This window comes from Equus caballus, chromosome 16 (assembly GCF_041296265.1).
Source record: "Equus caballus isolate H_3958 breed thoroughbred chromosome 16, TB-T2T, whole genome shotgun sequence".
Classification (NCBI taxonomy): Eukaryota; Metazoa; Chordata; class Mammalia; order Perissodactyla; family Equidae; genus Equus; species Equus caballus.
In genome coordinates, this window is record NC_091699.1 from 41418970 (window position 1) to 41439257 (window position 20288).

Genomic DNA, 20288 nt, shown 5'->3' on the forward strand with positions numbered 1-20288 from the left:
CCTTCTGGAGGCAGGAAACATAACCTTTAGCGGAAAAGAAAGTGCTAGGAATATTCTCACTGAAAAAAAGAGTTTTAGAGAATCCCGCCCCACCTGATGGAATCGCCAGCAGACTTAGGGAAATAACATTTCTCCCATCCACTTGGTAAGGGCCTTGGGAAGGGGCCCCCTGGCAGAGAGGTGCAGTCAGAAATGGGAGAGGCCCCAGCCCTCACACAAATGCTGGAAAGGGCTCATGAGAGTAAGACCCCTTCACTTTGAAACATCTGTCACTTCTGCCCCATCCCAAAAGTAACTGAGCTTAGGGCTACCCTCAGCTACCATGAATGTGCTTAAAACTGACGCTTTCGGGAAGAAAGGCAGTGCTGTCGAACTGAACTTGCCTAAGTTGATCTACTGCTGAGCAAACTGCCAAAGGGCAGGGTCCACCATGGAGTCAGAATATGCTTGACTAGAAGGAATGGTGAGATGGTCTCCTCTAAGTCCCACTCTTTTGCCTTTTACAGAGGAGGTGGCCAAAACTCAGACATGGAAAGTGACTCATTCAAGGTCTCCCGGTAACTAACAGTGTACCGGGGTCTTACTGTGTGCCAGGCGCTGTTCTAACCCTGTATGCGTGGAACTCACCTGATCCTTGTAATAACCCAACTAGACAGGCACTCTTATTATCCTCACTGACAAATGGGACACAAGAAGGTCAAGGGTCCCAGAATTAGCAACCCTGAGGTGGCCCTCAAGTTTAGGTTCCCCGTCTCAAGGCGTAGTTCCCAAGGGCTCACAGATTGAGTTGTGTTTGAGAAGCTATCTTTAGCAGGAATTCTTTTTTAATACTAGCTCTTAAAAATGAAGAATTTTCCTTCATTTTCTGAGAAAATTGCATTTCATCACAAAGCTGGAAGACACTATCCTTGACTTAGTTCCCAGATAAATCATAAACTTGGCCCAAAGACATAAATTGGAGTAAATGTGATTCCAGCAACAAGATGGGCAGTGTGCAGAGAGGCAGCAAGAAAGATGAGCCCAGTGAGAAGCCCGGCCTCCTGTCCTGCAAGGAAGGACCAGTCTAAGCAGGGGCTGACCAGCCAGAAGTTGCCACCCCTAGGCTGACAGTCTTGCCCTCCCCCAGCAGAAGCCTTGAAGGCAGAGCAAGCCCAAGCAAATCTACCCACAAGAATTTACCGAGCCTTTCCCACGGATACAGTAACATGACGCTACTAGCTGTTTGTAGCTCCCTGATGCCTTGCACAGAACAGAAGCTTGAAACGTTGCTCATTGGTGGACAAGTTCTTCAGGCGGAGATTTTCTATTTAAGAATGGGAACTATTTGGAGAAAAAATTACCACAGTCAAATCCTGAGGAAAGCACTTTCTTGAATTGTGTCTATCATTTCGGAGGTCCTGGCAGGCACTGAAACGGCTCCACGCCAGCTGGGGCCTTGTCTGCCTGTTCATCTCTGTAACCCAGGGCCAAGCAGAGTGCCTGACACACAGCAAGCTCTCAGTAAATGCATCTTGAGCAACTGAACAAATAAACTCACTGTGGGTGCCCCGTTTAGGGCCTGCAATGCCAGGTCGACAGGCAAACGCTATCACTTTTATGAGATGCATTACAATACATGCCCAGCAGAGGTCAGAACACAGTCTTTGGGGCTGAGTCAATAATTCCACCAACAAAACATTAAAGGAAATAAAGTATTTTCAGGGAACCTCTCATCTTTGCCAGGCATTGTGCTTGGGGCCTCACATATGTTTTTTTCTCTGAATCCTTACAACTCCCCTTCAGGACAAGTATTATCCAATCCACAGGAATGCCCCCTACTGCTCCCACTCACCCCAGAGAAGTTTTTCCAACATTGACTCTAATTACAAAAGATTCCTCTTTTTCTTCTCCTCTCGTTCTAAGATCACCACATCTCATGCACCTGCTACTGTATGAGATCGCTCCCATTCAAAACATAGGCAAATTAGAGGAGTCACCCCAAAAAAAGGCAAATAGATTGTGAATTCCCCAAGGCATTTAAAAATGAGAAGTTGCATTAACGTCCCAGGACCACATCTAATGTACATAGCAAGGTGCTCTGTACTACCAAACAGACCTCACTTGTTAAAGGAGGGTTTATGGAGGCTCACCATTAATTCTCTCCAATTCCTTTAGTATGTCTAAGTGGTGTGAAGTTAATATCTTCTACAAAATGGCTCAATATGATCTGGGCAGTGGATGTCCAGAAATTTCTGATCAGCCTATACAGGTCACCTCTACGAAAGACAGAGAAGTCTATTTTCTGTCTTGATCAATATTTGGGAGCTTTCTTGTAAAATCTGCCAACACAGACAGGAAAAGAATATCATCCCCATGAGCCAGGCACTTTGCTACTCAAAATAGGCCCTGGCCCCGCACGCTCCGCAGGAAGCCTCAGCAACCATCCTCAGCCAGCAAGGAGAGACTCTCGCCAGCCACAAGGAAGTGGTTCAAACTGGTCCCCTTACATCTGCTTGCCATTTCTTTAGGAAGGTCAGTTAGAAGCATTTGGAAGCAGCTGGGTAATATTCTTGGCAGCTCCTGGGTACCGCCTTCAGCCTTAATGAAAATGGTACCGTCAACCCATAAATCAACCCCAGCCAATAACTCTGCCTTCAGACAGCTGCAGCAACTCTTCCACACCCAGCTGACAAGCTCTGAACGGCAGAACCAGCTTCTCTGAAATGTAGAATATCTGGTTTATTTAGGAAGTGAAATGAGATACGGTACCCCAACGTGGTTTTTATGGGACTTGCAAGTGATTAGGAGAGAGATATTAGTCCAAAAAGGAAAGGAGGAAACACGGCATTATGAAGCCACTCCACAGAATTAGGATTATTTTTCTAAGTACTCCCTGAGATAAATTCTTTTTAAATTTTTCAGACAAAACTCTACCTGATTTAATTCACAAAGGCAAAACGAATGCTAGCCACAGAAAGATATTCAGATGATTAAATGCATTGCCGAGCACAACAGAGCACAAAGAGTTATCAGGAAATCAGAAACTCGGTGGTTATTTCACTCCCCGACCCAGGCATTTAACCAGTTTTGCTCTGTGACAAAACTGACACTATGGCCAGGCTCCCTGAGGAGAGAGTCCTGGCAGGACAGGGCCCCTGGGCAGCAGTGCAATCAGGTTGTTCAGCCAAGCATGTACCGAGATGAGTTCTGATCTGAGGAGCCCTGCACGAGGCTTTCCAGCAGAGAGAGCAAGCTGGAGGCAGAGGGTGGAGAGTGGCCCTGAAACCAACTACTGTGTTCCCCATGAAATCTGAGTTTGGAAACCCAGACCCTCAGCTCTCCCAAATGACACTGCTCATTTGCATTCCCACTGGTTTCTTGGGAGAAGGCTGGTCCTACCCAACCCCTGAAATGCTCAGGCCAAGGTAAGAAGAGAATGAGCCCCACTCCTCTTCCTGTTGGTGGAGGGAAGAAGGGAGGCAGGTTACTTTGCCTGCGTCACTAACCTGCTGTAGAGGGTGGAGTTGGTGATGACGGAGATGTGAGAGGTGAGCTGGCCCCGGATCCTGCTAAGAGAAAATACAGAGAAACCCTCATGTGGACCAAAGAAAGACATTTGGAATTTGGCCCAAACTGGGACCCACTATTGTCTGAGACTCTGCATTTGGCTTAGTGTGTGGACCTGGTGGTAAAAGGTGAGGAGGGTCAGAGGGTTCAGATGGCCACAGGCTTCGACCCCAGTGCAGGGTATGCTCCCTGCCCCAGGCCAATAGAGGTTGATCGCCTCCCACCGCTCCCCACAGTCTGCCTGGTCTGAAAACAGCTTTGTACAATCAATGGCCTATGCAACTGGCTGGAGTATCTCTTCCTGACACAACCCCTGTCTCTGGGTAATGAATGACAAATGACAGTGCCACAGCAGTACAGGGAACAGAGAGGTGCAGAGCAGTCCAGTGGAGGCCTCCCCAAAGGAAGCGAGAGTTCCCCACAGCAACCACCCAGCAATGCTCTCTGTAGACGTTCCATTTTATTAGCAAGTACAGTCAATTAGGTAAGGTCAGCCTATTTTGAGGATTTCCCAGGCCACTTCTTACCTGAAATTCAGTAAACACCCTTATTTACATTAAAACAACGTGCATATTCCCATATGTTGAATGCTTTTTCTGGAGCTAGAAACCTTGTTATATTTCAAATATTCCTGGAGCCACCCCCGTAGCTGAGTGGTTAGGTTTGTGTGCTCTGCTTCAGCGGCCCAGGGTTCACTGGTTCAGATCCTGGGCACGGATCTATGCACTGCTTATCAAGCCATGCTGGGGCGGCATTCCACATAGAAGAACTAGAATGACCTATAAGTAGGATATACAACTGTCTACTGGGGCTATGGGGAGGGGAAAAAAAAAAAGAGGAAGATTGGCAATAGATGTTAGCTCACGGCCACTCTTCTTCACCAAAACCGCCCCCCGCAAAAAAACAACAACAAAAAAACCCCCAAATATTTCCAAGTTCTTAGCATCTCCTCAGAAATCCCCAGAACATATCCTCCTGGCCTGACGTGGACGTAGCCCCATGAGCAGACAGAGGTTCTGACATAATCCCCTTCCCCCACACAGAGGTCCTATCAAGGGGTTAACCAAAGCTCCAGCGAGGACTGTGATCAAGCCCCTGAGAAGCCACTAGCTGTTCTGGGGAAGCCTCCAACCATCCCCTCACGCACTACCCACAGGACAAGTTGGGCCTGGCATGGACACTGGGCACGAGGAGAAACGTCTTAATTAAACCATACCTCCCTCCAGCTGAATACCTTTCCACTATTTGCAATATTCTCTCACCTCTCTATAAAATATGAGAGGTGTTTTACTGAAAAAGGAGGTAAAACTCAACCCATCCTGTTTTCATACTGCTTTGTAGTGCTAACACAGATCCTAAAGCAGAGAAGATTGAACTTGTGATTCCAGTGGGGTCTGGAGATGATCTGTACATTCCCATCAACTGCCATTTGCTTTCCTAAAGTCCTCGAGGGCATGGCAGTGTCTTGGAGTCCTTGGAATCCCATCTGGCTGCATTTGGCACAGAGCCTTGCAGGCAGGCAGGGGCTCAGGAAGGCGGAGAACATAGACCCAGGCTTTCTCTGCTTTATAAAGAATTAGCCGCTGGACAGTTAGACATGCTGGCTGGAGATATGAGTCTCAGCCTAATGATGACAATGGCCATCCCATCAACCATGGAGAAAACAGACCTCCAACTCTGCAATTACCTGCTGGCCACAACAGTCTCTAGCCCCTCCTCCTCTCACAGCCACCATCCCCAAGGAGACTGCCTTGGTCCTCATTGGGACCTCCAGGGTCTGGGGCCTCCCCTCCTTCTCTTCCCTTCTAGCTCTGTGAGTCCTTCTCTGGCTTGACTCTGCAGGCAATGGTGTCCGCATGATTCTCACTCTCCTGGAGTCTATGATCTTCTCCCATCCCAATTCTCCCAATTTCCATCTCCACCCACGCCACCTGCATTCTCTGGCTGGGACTAGTCTAGCCCTTAGGTCTTATCTACCCCTTGTATACTCTTTCTCCTCATACCCCCAGCAGACGTCCTCACTAGTTTCACTGAGAAGACCTGAGAAGGCATAAGCTGTGAACACCCCCAGTTTCCTCGCTTCCACTTTTAAACTCCTCTGCCTCTTCAATTGCCCCTTGTGTGTCCTGCCCCCAGGAAGAGGTGGATGGGCTTCGTCCTAGGCTGAGATAGGCAGCTGGGCTCTTGATGCTAACCCGTGGGTCTTCAAACCCCCACTGCCCCATCACTCTCTCTTTTGCATCTTCAGCTTCTCCCTCTCTACTAGGTCCTTCAGTGTATGCAGTGTATGTACTAGTGCCTGACAGTGTATGCAGCTATCCCTCAACCTAAAAACCTCCCCTTCTCTTGTCCCTCCTGGGTTAGGCCAAAGCTGCCTGGGTTAGGATGAAACCTCCCCTTCTCCATGTGGAACTCTACTTCACAGATTCATAAGACAGAAGAACTGGAAGGCCCCAAAGGATCACTCAATCTGGCCCTGATTTCCAAAGATGGGGACATTAAGGCCCAAAGCCAGTGGGGCTGGGCAAGGGGCAGCCAGGAGAGGCAAGGAGGACAGCCAGCTCAGGACAGTGCTCTCTGTACCATCTTGGCCCTTCTGAAATGATGCTTTTTTGCCATCCCCACACACTATCGAGTCCTTCCGTTAGTCCACGCAGGAGGGCACACCCTTCTACCACATGAGGACCAGAGCAGAGGGTCGGATTTAGTCATGTATGCTCTACCGAGGCCCTGCATCATAAGTTGGGTTGGTTTTTCTTCCATGGCTAATGCTCCTCTGTGGTTGATCAAGTATTGCTACCAGTAAAGAGGCTAGGTTACCCAATAACCTTCTAGCACTTGAGTCCTGTGAACCTGTGAATGTGGTCTCAATCCTTCATTAGGAATACAGTTCTTTTGTTCTCTACATTCATTACCACTCTGGCCAGTATCTGGCCACCAGAACCCAAGAACTCTTGACTCCTGGTCCTGACCTTTGGGACCTCGCCCTCACTGTAATCCATAATTAGTTACCTGAATTATTCGAGTTGCTGTATTTTGCGGAATGCTCTTCGCTATTTTCAACAGCAGATCGTTTTGACTTCTTTAAAAATAAAAAAGAGAGAGAGAAAAGCAAAGAATAACCACACTGAAGCTGGGAGTTAGAATAAAAATATTTTCCAGGTACACAGTTAAACTAGCTACACACGAGGTCACATGTGGCCTCATAACTTAATACAGTGAAGAAGTCGCAAGCCAAAACCAAAGGGGGAAAGAAAACCAAGAATGCTGAGTTTACTATCTCAGGCCGATCATTTCCTCCAATTACATTAGGCCATAATCAGCGCAGCAAGCCAGAAAACTATATGGTCCATTTCTCCGCTGACATTATGTGGCTCTTTTTTAGAAGCTACAAACCAGTCATCTGGAAATAGTTTTAGCTTTTAAGGAGATATAGCACAAAATCTGTCATTAACTAAATGCGCACCATTAACCTAGAATTTTCTTCAAATGTAGTCAAGAACTCACAGAGAGAATTCAGAGACACAAGGCTTACCTTTCGAGCTAAAATCTTTCTCCTTTTTCTTTCTTCTTCAGATCCATGGTGAGACTGAGCTCTTCTCAGTCTTCGATGCTGGTGGATCTTTAAGAGACCACAATTCACCACAAATGTAAGCATATCCTACACTAATGAAAATCTCTAACATATTTTGCCAAATCAGATTATTTGGATGAAAAATCTTTCCTTGCTCAGCCCGTCTGCCTCCAGGCGCGAGTCTGGATGTCTGGCAGAAGACTATGCCAGAGGATAAAGACCTTTCTCGCTTCCCCCAGTTCCTTCCTGCCTGTCTCTCTTTTACAGGAGATGAGCATGATCCCCGGCATCTTTAGAGCATGGACCATGCGTGCCCTCCTCCACCTAGCCTGCCCTGACCATAGGGGATCGTGCCCTTTGTGGACATGTTTGTTTCCCCCCAGGCTGAGCTCCTTGAGGGCAGGACTGTGAGGTATTCAGCTGTCTCAAGGCACTCAGCCTGGAGCCTGGTACACAGCAAGTATGCAAGAAACGTTTATGGAATGAACAATCAATTAAAAGTAAATTACTATGAATACCACGGCAGAGGATGCAGACAATGAGAGATCAAAGGTCAATGAGGAACAATTAGCAACCTACCTGTTTCTGTTCTTCAATTAGTCTCTTTTCTATACATTCTTTGGCAATTTTCAATGCCTCTTTTAACTTTGTGGGAATCTGAAAGAAGTGAAAGTACATAATCTATTGAGTAAAATGGCTGGAGATTCTCTCAAGTCCTGGTTTTAATGAAGGAGCAGCTGGTTATCAAGGAGGACATCTGGAATGAAGTCAGTTACAAGCTGTCCACTTGAATCCTATCCTGGCCACTTCCGGTATCCCCACCACACTCACTTCATTAGCATTTCTTAGCAGTGAACATATAAAACTAATACATAAACAAAGATGATATATGTTTCAAATATTTCAAGTAATTCTCAAAGGACCCTGAATCACCAAAACCATCTTGAAAATCAAAATTGGAGACCTCACACTTCTTGATTTATTATTTATTACACACTTCCTGATTATATTAAAAACATACTACAAAGCTACAGTAATCAAAACAGTGTGATACTGGCATAAAAACAAACACTTGGACCAAAGGAACAGAACAGAGAGCCTAGAAATAAACCCTCATGTATATGGGCACATGATCTTTGACAAGGGTGCCAAAAGCACATAATAGACAAAGGACAGTTTCTTCAACCAATGGTGCTGGGAAAACTAGATATCTACACGTAAAAGAATGAAGCTGGACCCCTACCCTATATTATATACAAAAATTAACTCAGAATTGGATTGAAGATCTAAACCTAAGACTTAAAACTATAAAAGTCCTATAAGAAAATATGGGGGAAAGTTTATGATTTTGGATTTGGCAATGATTTCTTGGGTAGGACACTAAAAGCACAGGTAACAAAAGCTAAAATAGACAAATGGGACCACACCAAACTTAAAAGTTCTGCATATCAAAGGAAACAATCAACAAAGTGAAAAAGACAACCTATGGAATGGGAAAAAATAAATCATATATCTGATAAAGGGGTTAATATCTGGAATATATAAAAATCTCCTACAACTCAACAACAAAAACATAAGTAACCAAATTAAAAAATGGACTTATAAAAAATTAATTATACCACAATAAAGCTCAAAAACAATCAATCAAAGGAAAAGAAATGGGTAAAGGACCAGAATAGACATTTCTCCAAGGAAGATATAAAAATGGCCAAAAAGCATATGAAAAGATGATCAACAACTCTAATCATTAGAAAATGCAAATCAAAACCATAATGAGATATCACATTACACACAATAGGATGGTTACTATCAAAAAACAGAAAGTAAGAAGTGTTGGCAACAAAGTGGAAAAATTGGAACTCTTGTGTACCAGTGGCAAGAATGTAAAATAGTGCAGCTGCTGTGGAAAATGGTATGGAAGTTCCTAAAAAAATTTTAAAATAGAATTACCATATGACCTAGCAATCCCACTTTTGGGTATAGATCCAAAAGAATTGAAAGCAGGATCTAGAAGCACACCTCATGTTCGTTGCAGCATTATTCACAACAGCCAAGAAGTAGAAGAAGGCCGAATGTCCATCAAGAGATGAACGGATAAACAAAATGCAGTATATACACACAACGGGTTATTCAGCCTTAAGAAAGAAGGAAGTCCTATCAGATGCTATAACATGGATGAACTTTGAGGACATTACCCTGAGTGAAATAAGCCAGTCACAAAAGGACAAACAGTGTATGATTCCACTTATATGAGAAATCCAGAGTAGTCAAGATCATGGAAGTAGAAAGTAGAATTGTGTTTGCCAAGGGCTGGCAAGGGTGGGGAAACAGGGAGGTGTCGTTTGACAGGTCTAGAGTTTCAGTTTTCAAGATGAAAAAGTTCTAGAGATCTGTTCACAACAATGTGAATATACGTAACGCTGCTGAACTGTACACGTAAAAATGGTTAAGAGGATAAATTTTACATTATGTTTTTTATCATAATTAAAAATCAAAAATATATAAAGCTTATTGGAACACACATACAAATTCAAGTGATTATAATATTTTATAACTTCCCAGGGATTTTCTCTGTGAAGAAATTTCACAAGATTAAAGCTTTTTCCTGCTGGAAGATACTCTTAACAAAAGCCTGGTGTCTTCTGAGCCTGTCATTTCTTAATTTATTAGTTTTGCAAACCATGAGGAGTTCAGGCTTGGAAAACAGACACCTGGATCATTTAACTCTATTATTCTTTAAAAATTTAAATTTAAAAAAGTTTTGAGCAGGTAATACAGTCATATGGTTCAAAACTCAAAAGGTATAAAAGGATGCACACACAGTAAAAAGTCTCCCACCTGGCTCCCCTCCATGGAGGCAACCAACGTCACCAGATTTTGAGTGTCTTTCCAGAAAGAAAATGCATGCACAAGAAAGTGACAGTGGTTTTTAAAACTACATTGCCTCTGCTGCACAGACTCTCCGGCTCAGGGGAAGAACAGGTCTGATAATACTCCCTGGGCTGGACTCTCGGGTTCGGGGAGAACATACTTATTTACAAGGCTGCAGGCATTTCCTGAGGAGTTTCAGTGAAGAAGAGACGAATTTAAATGTTTTTCTTTCCTACTTCAGATCCAAAGAAACTGTTTTTGTCAGAACTCCTCTAGCTGGCAAAACAGGACGAGGAAAACGTCTCTCTCGCCTATACAATCTTCTGACCCCATCTTGTTTTTGTTTTTCTTTTTGCCTCTAAATTCAATTTCATCATAATTACATGTTCTTTCTTACTTCATCAGTATTACATGTTCTTTTGGACTATGGAAAGAAAGAGAATTATCCTTCATTCTACTACCCAAAATGACACCAACAGTGAGCTCTAGGGAGAGCCAGGCCCTGAACCATGCCTCCACATACATTATCTCAGTTGTCCAATGACAACAGACAGGTATTACTCACCAATTCTACACACTGAGTAAACGCAGACCCAAAGATTCAGCACTTGCCCATAGATCAGTGGCTCTCAAATGGGGTGATTTTGCCCCCTCTCCTCTCTAGGGGACATTTGGCAATGTCTGGAGGCATTTTTGACTGCCACAATGTGGGGGGTGGAGAGGGCTGCCACTCACATCTAGTGGGTACAGGCCAGGGATGCTGCTGGACATCTTACAATGAACAGGACAGCCCCTACAACAAAGAACTATCTGGCCCCAAATGTCAAATGTTGTGGCTGAGAAACCCTGCCTTACATAAATGGCTGGTAGTACAAAAGCAAAGTAAAGCATCAGCCTGGGCTTTTTGGGTTGCAGAGCCCGTGCTCTTTCCAGGATGCCAAACAACACTGCTGCTTCCCAGGGAACTTCCTTCCGGTCTGTATTCTAAACATAGGTATTTTTTTTTTACACTATGTACTTTATATCCTGCTTTTTTCCCCTTAGCCCAAATAACAATCATTTTCCATGCTACTACAACATCTTTATCAACTTTATTTTTACTAGATGAAAAATATTTTATCAAATAGATGTAATATAAATTATTAAACTATTCCCTAATTGTAGGCTATGTAGATTCTTTTCAAACTTTCCCTATTATAAATACCGTACCTTCTGTTTTTTGATTTAAAAAGCACTAACTTTCAAAGTCAACTTATTTATGTCACAAGCCAAAAAATTATATGATTTGCTTTACCTTAAACTGTGGCTTTTCAGAATTGGTCAGTAAAACATCACTGAATAATCTGTAAAGAAAAGAAACAAAAAGATCTTTCTTAAACCACGTGCTCTCTCAGAACAGGATCAAAGCAGAATGAGATATCTTAGCTCATAAAGTCCCCACCACAGCCCCAGCTCAATCCACCGTTTCACGTTTATCAACAAACTCAAAGGAGTTTACGGGCCACCCAGTGTGACTCAGGACATGCCTCAGTCCCCACCATCTCAGAGGTGTTACCAGGGGACTAGGTCAGCTATGCATTGGAGGCGATGTCCCCACCAAGGGGCAACAGTCCTCTCATGCTATACAGTAACTTAATTCACACTTTGAAAAAAATTATTTTTGCAAATTATTATTATATTTATATTATTATTTATATTACATTGCAAACAATATATGCAGTAGATATTTCTAAGGAGAATAACTGGTTTTCCCTTTTTTTTTTTTTGCCCCAAAGGAGGACAAAATTTTTTCTAGAGCTCAGAAAAATAAATATATGCAGGCAAGCAGAAAGGAACTGTTCTGATTGGAATCTAATGAAAAAATAATTTTCTAAGAAAAGTAGTGCTTCTGGTGCTCTCTTAAAAAAAATAGCAGCTTTTAGAGTGTATAAATTCTCTCTTCAGAAGTATGTTATTGAAAACAATAGCGTGAGGAATTCTGAACTGTTTTAAAAGTCTAAAACAGGTGGGGAATTTAAATGGTTGTCGGGTCAATGCCCTGAGGGCTCTGAGGGAGTCTTTCCTTCAACAGTCCCCCTTTTCACAAACAAGTGGAGATGACAGGGTTAACTCTTCCTCTTCCCCGGAGCTCCCTGGGCGGCTCCGAAGCTGGAGACATAACTCTCCCTGTCAAGGCCACGGGTCCATTTACTCCCAGACAGCACTGAACACAGTTCACACTCCTCCAAGTGCTATTCTCAAGGCGGAAGCCTACCAGGTAGGAAGACTTAAGCGAAGAAAAAATATTTGGATTCCCTTTAGAACCAGAGGATTGGAGAAAAATGTAAGGGCTTTGGAGTGAGGGCTGGAAATACAAGCCCCAGATACATCAGCATGATTATAGGCCATTTCCTAATTACAAATGCATTTCGTTCTAAAAGTTGGTATGAAAACTGTGGTTTCCCTAACTGGATCTATGTTTCCACGTTCACATTGTTACTAATGATGGCTGGTTCAGAGAGGGACGCACCAGTGTGAGTCAAACATTAGAATGTCACATCCACAGGGCAGGGACTTGGGCTGCTCTGTTCATCACGGCCTCCCCAGAGCCGAGGACGGCGCCTGACCTACAGCAGATCTGTTCTAAACACAAGGAACCTTAAGTTACCGCTTCTACCTCTGAACTCTGGCTATATGCACTTCAAGCTGTCCCCTGCCTTGTTTCCCCATGTTATTGTTTCCTGAGTACATCTGTTTACAACGAGCTGGTAGAAACAAAGCACTGGGCACATCATGTGTCACGTGATATTCACAAAATGTAAGCTGAATCAATATTAATCATAACTAAGATTTAATAAGCACTTAAGTGCCTGGCACTGTACCAGGGACCATCTCATTAAATCCTCCCAACAACCCTCTGAGGCGGCGACTATTATTATCTCCATTTTACTGACGAGGAAACTCAGCTTCCAGAGGTTAGGAAACTTGCCCGAGGTCACCCAGGAAGAAGTGGTAAAGCTGGGTCCACCCCACGTCTGTCTAACCTCAGACACACCCTTTTTAACCACTCTGCTGCCTTTCCATTAAGGGACAGAAAAAGATACCTAAAGAAGAGGCCCCAAAGCACTATTTCCCCCACCTCGATTAACTATTCACAACCCTGTGTAAGGGAGAATGTCTTCTGAGCCCTAAGCCCCCAGCACAGCGCCTGGTACATGTTAGATGTTTAATAAATGTTACCCAGTGAGCAAATGCACAAACAAGTGCATGGGAGGCCAGCAGCACACTGCCCTCCTCCTAGAGGGCAGACCCTCTGCGGGCAGTGGCTCGTGAACTAGACTCAGCTGTGGGCCAACAGGTGCGCTGAAACAGGTCATAAAGGACAGCCGCTTGAGCAGGCCCTCTTGTACATGTACACAATGCTAACATCGACAGGGAGAGACACACATGAAGACGACAGTGATGTTAAAGGAGAGCAGTCAGACTAAGGTAGCAGAGAGGTCACAAGGAAAGGACAGGATATCATGCTGCAAGAGACCATCTGGTCGCTTTGACTCTGCAAGGACCACAACTGAGTCTTTACTGACAACAGGCACTTAGGTTAGTGCTCCGGTGTTCAACATAGTTAGGATAATTACAACCAAGGCATATGATTGACTTACGGCATCTGTAAGAGCCGGGAGACGGTGGGCATGCCATTTTTACAGGCTTCACAAGACAGCGTAGACTCCAAGACGGCCACTTGAAATGAACAGATACACATTTTAGTTCCGCAGAACATGCTGGCAAATCCACTTGGTGATGAAAAGTTTGACACCACTTTGCAACAACTGTCTGCAGGCTGATCAGGACAGTGTCAAAACTCTTCACGCACAGACAGATGGCATACGTGGGGAGGAGGAATGCTGGCAACATTGACGTTACCGATGACTCAAAAAAATGGTTCAGAAACCACATGCTGACAGAAAGCTAAATATATTTCAAAGATAATTGGAAGAAGAATTCAAGATATCATTCATAAAAGTGTTTGCTCTCTTAAAAGAGAAGTAAACACTACACAGAAGTAAAATTCTGAACTGGAAAGACATTTTGCTGCTTGCCTGCTGATAATCAAAACCAGCACAGAAAATGCCAATTGTTGATATCCCATCATCCAACACCCTGGATGATATAAACAAAAGCAGCCAGATTTTTCTACTCACAGGTCACTGTTCAATTTCAGCTGTTCAAACTCAACACAAAGTAGACTCAGGACCTGTTCTCTTGAACCGCTCATTTGACACAAAACTAACACTTGGTGGAGGGTTGACTTGCACACCTCGAACGTATAGTGGTCCAACACTACCCTGCCCTCCCCTCTCTGTGCTCTAGCAGTGAGTTCTCAGCTGGCTCTGAGGGGATGACAGGGTCCCTGGATGAGTCTGCATCAGTTTCTATATCCCTCTCCTAAGGTGCCCCCGACCTGTCCTCTGGCTCTCCTCAGCCCCCTCAGTAATGCTGGAAGAGCTCCTGGATGCAATTTGCCAGTGTCTGCATTCCTGTCTGCCTTTCCTCGCTCTGGGCCTGTTAGGCTTTTATCTACCAGGTGTCCAGCCCATGGCTCTCTTGTTCTTTGCAGGTCCCACTCCAGCCCTGGTCTGACTCCTGACATCTGACCAAGTCTGCAAGACTGGCTTCAAGTTGCCTGTTCCTGGCTTCTGCTTCTATATCAGACTCAGTCTGGCCATACTTCTCTTTATATCCTTCTACTTCCAAAATTCTAATGCATGTTACAAAATGTCCCCTGAGATGTCAGATGGCCTGACAAAGGGACAAGCCACGTGAATTTTCAGTTAAGTGCATTTAAGTAAATTACTCAGACCTGGTCTACTTTTAAATTGGATGGGAATTTCTGGCTGTGGAGCACAGCAACTTCCTCTGGGTCTTTCCTGGACTCTGGAGAGGGGGTGAGCAGCTCTGCAGGGCCCAGAAGATCCCTCTATACCCCATACTGACCCACAGCCATAGACGGTGCCGGAGGGAAGGAGTCCACAGGCACAGAGTCTGGCGGTCGCCCATAAGTCATTTCATACAGTAAGTGGCCAAAGCAATGGACATCCACGCTTTCCAATGTCTGTGGAAGAAAAGAGAGCAGAGGCATGTTCATCCTTCAGTTTGGCTCTGTGAATCCCAATGCTCCTGCCCCAGGCTTCCACTAAGAAATATGGCCGAGGGGCAACCTTACTCAACTGGCAGTGAAAATACAACTCCAAAGCCTTTTGTAAAAGCTCACAAGGCATTGCTCTGACCAAAGGTCTGGGTCCTACCCTGCATGGTTTCCCAGTCAGTGATTCTACGCCCCTCCTTGTCCCATCCACCCTTTCAACTAGCCTCTTGGAGATACAGTAATGCTCTATGGGAGAAGCAGGGCCAATAGGCCTGGCCAATCCTAACTGTACCTCTCACTGCTTGGTGCCTATTCTTACAGAGGCAGATCATGGGTCCTGCCGTGGGGATAACTTACACCTAAAAATGAACCTGCTGTTTCATTACTTTCAGCCACTTACATTGATTTTCCTGAATTGTGAGAAATAAGATCGGTAGAAGGAAGGAAGTCCTAATAAGGAGTTCTCAAGGTCTAGCAGCCGGCAAGTGTCCCCATCTAGCATCACATTGGAGGCATGAAGATGCCCATAAGGGAATCCCTTGTCATGTAGAAACTTTAGTACCTATTAAGAAAATACGTATAGGTTACATTTTCCCCCCAACTCATCCAGACAAAAGACAAGCTAAACTTTGTTTTTTAAGTCAATATATTTTGAAACAAAACCAAACAAGTCACTGAGGAGATTCCTAAAGAAAAATGCCACTTCCATCCATTTCTTTGGAAAAGGGAGTGATGCTGAACGCTTTCCAGCTGTGAGACACAACGCCAAGCTCCTCCATTCCCACAGAATAGAGAAGTAGCCTGCGTCTGTTCGGGGTTAATAGCTTTGGTGCCAAAAGGCTCTACTTTCAGCACTTTCTGATCCCGACAGGCCAGCTTTCTTCAGGGAAAAGTCTTGATCCTCCTGCATAGAGGGTAAAGCTATTGGCCAGTTATTCAAGAAAAGTGCTTCGGCCAGTTATTCAGGAAAAGTGGTTGAATTGAAAACATCTTTAGTCCAATCTCTCCTCAGAATCTTTTTTGGTTGTTTATTAATAGAAACAAATGACAGTCTCCCACAAAAAGAAGGAAACTTTTCAGCGGCCATTTAATAAACAGTGGCTCACCCAGTAACAGAGATGCCTGGACACAGCCCGGCAAAGACCTAGTAAACTAGAGCAGTGCTAACCAGAGGGTGCCCAGAGGACCACTCACTGAGGACTAGAAGAAAACAGTACAACTTTTCGATTTGTTTTGTCTTTAATCTCATTCTTTCTTAATCTATAATGCACAGAATATGTTAATAGTAGTACATGTATATAATGGCTAAACACATGCAACATTAGGGGGGTTATGCTTAAATTGTTTTCACTGATAAGGCTGCACAATCCAAGAAGCTTGGAGAATACTGCTCTAGTTACAATTCTGTGGGGAGCCACATGGTTATGTATGTGATATAACAAAATCAGGAATTCTTGGCACAAAAATAAAGATCAACCAAAATAACACAAAAGTTGGCATCCATACAGAACAGTTCTCAAAAATCAGACACTAAATTCCAATAGTTAAGCTTTTGGAATTTTGTAGCTCTAAATTACTGCTTTAATTAATTAATTTTGGGATAAAATATGAGAATGCCATCATTTTATCAGTGATCAGACAACTTAAACTATTTTGGATCTTGCCTGAGAACTTTCCCAAAAGAATATTGTAATGCTGGATAAAATTTCAACGCAACTTAAAACAAAAATTAAATATGTCTTACCTCTAATATTTGCCGCCCATATGTTTTTATCTGCTGGAGTTCAAGGCCTTGAATCTTCTTAGGGTTGCAGTACTTCTTTAGGAACGGGTCTTTCGGTTTTGCCTTTGGAAAGGAACAAAAAGCACATAAGAAAGCAGCAGAGGGGTGGAATTCTGCACACAGCCTCCCGGAACAGAGAGGACTCTAAGAGGCTGGGGGCGCCAGACAAGGCCAGCCTGCAGGATGTGGGTTTTTAAAGTGCAACAGTCTGTACAGTTGATAGAAAGAGGCTGACCTGGGTTCCGTCCCTTCTCTAGTCCAGTGAAGATGTGCCCGGTCTTGGCGTTAGCAGACCCCAAAGTCTTGTATCCCTTTAGAATTCTCAAGTACTGCTTTTTAAAAAGATTTTTTTTCCAGCTTTATTGAGATAGTTTAATATTGCTTTTTTAAGTGAAAGATACAAATTTTAAAACTGACCTAACAGAGCATCCTACTTTGTAATGGACATAATCATTAAATGTTCAACCTTCCCTCATGTGGGGAAAAGAAAGCTCTTTAACCAAACTGGGTAGCTGTTATTCCTAAAACAAAAATAAATTCCAAATAAAATCAAAATTAAAATAAAATCCTCAGGGCCTAGCTTCTGGAACCTTAGGGATCAAGTATCAATAACAGGTTCTTAAGGGACTTGAGAACTTCTTTATGTCCATGAACTTGCACAAGTACCTTGTAGATCAGGTCCTTCAAAGTTCCTTTTTCATTAAACATCCTAATTAGCAAGGCTGAGGATTCATTAGCTGTGGCAAAGGTAACCCGATAGATGTAAGGATGCTGCCAAAACAAAAAAGGAATTCACATTTATTTGCATCAGCCTCTAGGTCCTTTTAGATGCAGGATCTAGTTCTGCAGTCACACACCATCTTGATAGTTTCGTTGCATATAAATGTGGGATAGTCCCTGAACACATGCCATTTTCAAGTTATTAGATGATCAACTAGTACCTCTTTCTTTAGAGGAGCGAAGGAACATAAACTTCCTGACAACAGGAAGTGGATAACTGATGTGGTGAACTCTACATGTGAAGGTATCTGCTTTGGTATGTGTATTCTCAAAGTTCAGATAAAAGTGTGGAGGAAGAGGGGGGAGTCTGAGTTTTTGGAACAGTGGTTTCAATATTCTGCCTCATTAAATTGGTAAAAAATACAGTCAAATCCTAGAACAGCCAAGTGGGAACCAGGACAAATGTATCTTTACTCACAGCTTTGCCTAACATTCCATACTGCTGTTTGGTGCCAAGCCAGGGAGCATGACAGGCAGAAAACAAGCAAAAGCAGCATCTTTAGGCATCTTGGCACTTTTCCAAAGCAGCTAGCATGAATCTTCCTGTCCTTCCACTGGAGTGTGCAATATGATGAATCACAGTGTCCTCTTGAGATGGGGACACTGACATCAACCAAGTGGGGTGGAGAGTAAGACAAATTATTTAATGACTGAAAGTCCTCTTATGACCTGGAAATTGAGTTACAGGAACCAACTGGCTTCAGACAAGTATCGCAATGTCCATTAGCTCAAAAGAGTACCGTGAAAATTTAAACCCACGGGAGCTGAGCTGTGCAAGGGTTTGGGGGACAGAGGTTGAGTGGGTTGGGGGATAGAAATGGGTGTGTCCAGGAAAATATAGTAATTGACCACAAAGTTTCTCCCGATCATCACATAAAAATGGTTGTTCTTGATATTTCAACAGCTTTATTGAAATATAATTGACAAACCATTATAATTCACCTATTTAAAGTATATTCTTCAATGGTTTTCAGTATATTCAACATTGTACAACTATCATACAACCTAATTTTAGAACATTTTCATCCCCCCAAAAAGAAACCCAATGAATGAAATAAAATTCCTTGAGTCCATACGGACACAAATAGATAAAGAAAGGAGAAAAGGAAGCTCTTCCTTACAGTAGGATGCCAACTAATAAATATAACAGGAACAATGGAGTTAGAAAATCTCTATGAATGCTACAACTAGTGGGTTTGATAAAGAACAGGATATTTATATAGTCTCAAAATATCTTCCTACAACTTATTAATTCTAGTTATTTATCTTATAAAAATAATTAAGGATGATACAAATGTTCAGCTAAAATGGTTCACTACGGCTTTTTTTAAAAATAAGAGCAAAAAACTGGAGGTGATCCAAACGTCTAGAAGATTAGTTGAGTAAAGTGAGATGCAACCAATGATAATTCTATGCAGCCAATAATAATGATGTTATACTATATTTATTAATAACAAAAGATGTTCATGGTACACCATTAACAAGAAAAAAATCAAGTTTCAAAACAGTATGTATATAATTTTTCAAAAATAATCATAAACTTCTAGAAAAGTAACAACTGAACATTTTGGTTCATACTTCCGTTTGGTTGAGATTATGAATAAGTTTTACTTTATTGTTGTATATCTGCGTTTTCTGACTTTCTGCAACTAATATGCAATACTTGTCTGCCTTACCTTCATTTTAAAAAGCACATCCATTAAAAGAAATTTAGAATTAGGTGCTGACAGCCTGTGTCACACCACTCAAAGACCACAGTATGTTTCTTGGCCACACATCATACCTCATTAAAAGTTTGGTTTTGCTAGCTTGACAAGACACTCTGTCTTCAAAAATGAACTTCTCAACCCAACTGGACAGGTCAGCATAATTGTGCTCAATCCATGAGTGACTCATTCAAGTGTCCTACATCCTCATGCAGGCCAAATAAAGAGCATCAACACTAACTCAATTTTCTGGCCAGATTAGTCTTTTTCCAAAGACGTTCTGCATATATTTTGAAATATACCCATGTGATTCTTTCCACTGAAGGCCTTGGGTTAGAATTGTGTATTAGCATAAATAATGCCAGACACTCTTAAAGGCCAATTAGTTAGTTCGCCCATGAGAATAGTAACTCAGACAGCAAAAGGGCTATTTTGTCTTTCTCTCGTCTAGTTTATCTATATTCACATTAGTTCTGTTTTCTCAGGCTAGAAACAGATCTTTCCAGTTTCACTGATATAAACAAGAGGCTCAGAGAAGTGGCTGCTTTCCTACTCTGATATTTGCTTAAGACACATTCAAATTACCACATGTTTCATGGGTTGTGTAGATGTCATGAATGCCATCTAAGTGGCCTCTGACCTATGGGTACAGCCCTAGCACTTTCGGTCTCCATTCTCCTCCATTCTCTTGAGCTTACAGAGTATCCCAGCTCCTCTGTCCATGGTCACCCACAAGAAAACATGGTGAATCTGTCATCGGCACCAAGAATAATAGAAGGACTTGTACTCACCGAACAGGAAGGCAGAAGTTTGATTAGACACTGAAAATCTTTATCTGACAGATACTTGTCGGGGCCAAGGTCAGCCTGCAAACATGGGAGGAAATATCAGGGTGCCGCCTTG

At 43.1% G+C, this 20288-nt stretch overlaps 1 protein-coding gene across 15 annotated transcripts in view; it reads right to left on the reverse strand.

Moving 5' to 3' along the window:
• Nucleotides 1-20288, reverse strand: part of PXK (PX domain containing serine/threonine kinase like) — a 68423-nt gene that overhangs the window by 7457 nt on the left and 40678 nt on the right. For 8 of the 15 annotated variants that reach the window (XM_023620184.2, XM_023620182.2, XM_023620187.2 and 5 more), the window contains exons 7-17: nt 20177-20251; nt 17566-17670; nt 16861-16962; nt 15517-15678; nt 14966-15083; nt 13633-13711; nt 11286-11334; nt 7700-7777; nt 7082-7168; nt 6559-6628; nt 3486-3548 (exon numbers count right to left, since the gene is read on the reverse strand). In XM_023620184.2, the coding sequence (XP_023475952.1) occupies nt 3486-3548; nt 6559-6628; nt 7082-7168; nt 7700-7777; nt 11286-11334; nt 13633-13711; nt 14966-15083; nt 15517-15678; nt 16861-16962; nt 17566-17670; nt 20177-20251 (988 nt within the window). The remainder of the gene's footprint in view (nt 1-3485; nt 3549-6558; nt 6629-7081; nt 7169-7699; nt 7778-11285; nt 11335-13632; nt 13712-14965; nt 15084-15516; nt 15679-16860; nt 16963-17565; nt 17671-20176; nt 20252-20288) is intronic. The other 7 variants (XM_023620183.2, XM_023620192.2, XM_023620191.2 and 4 more) reach the window with 1 other exon arrangement.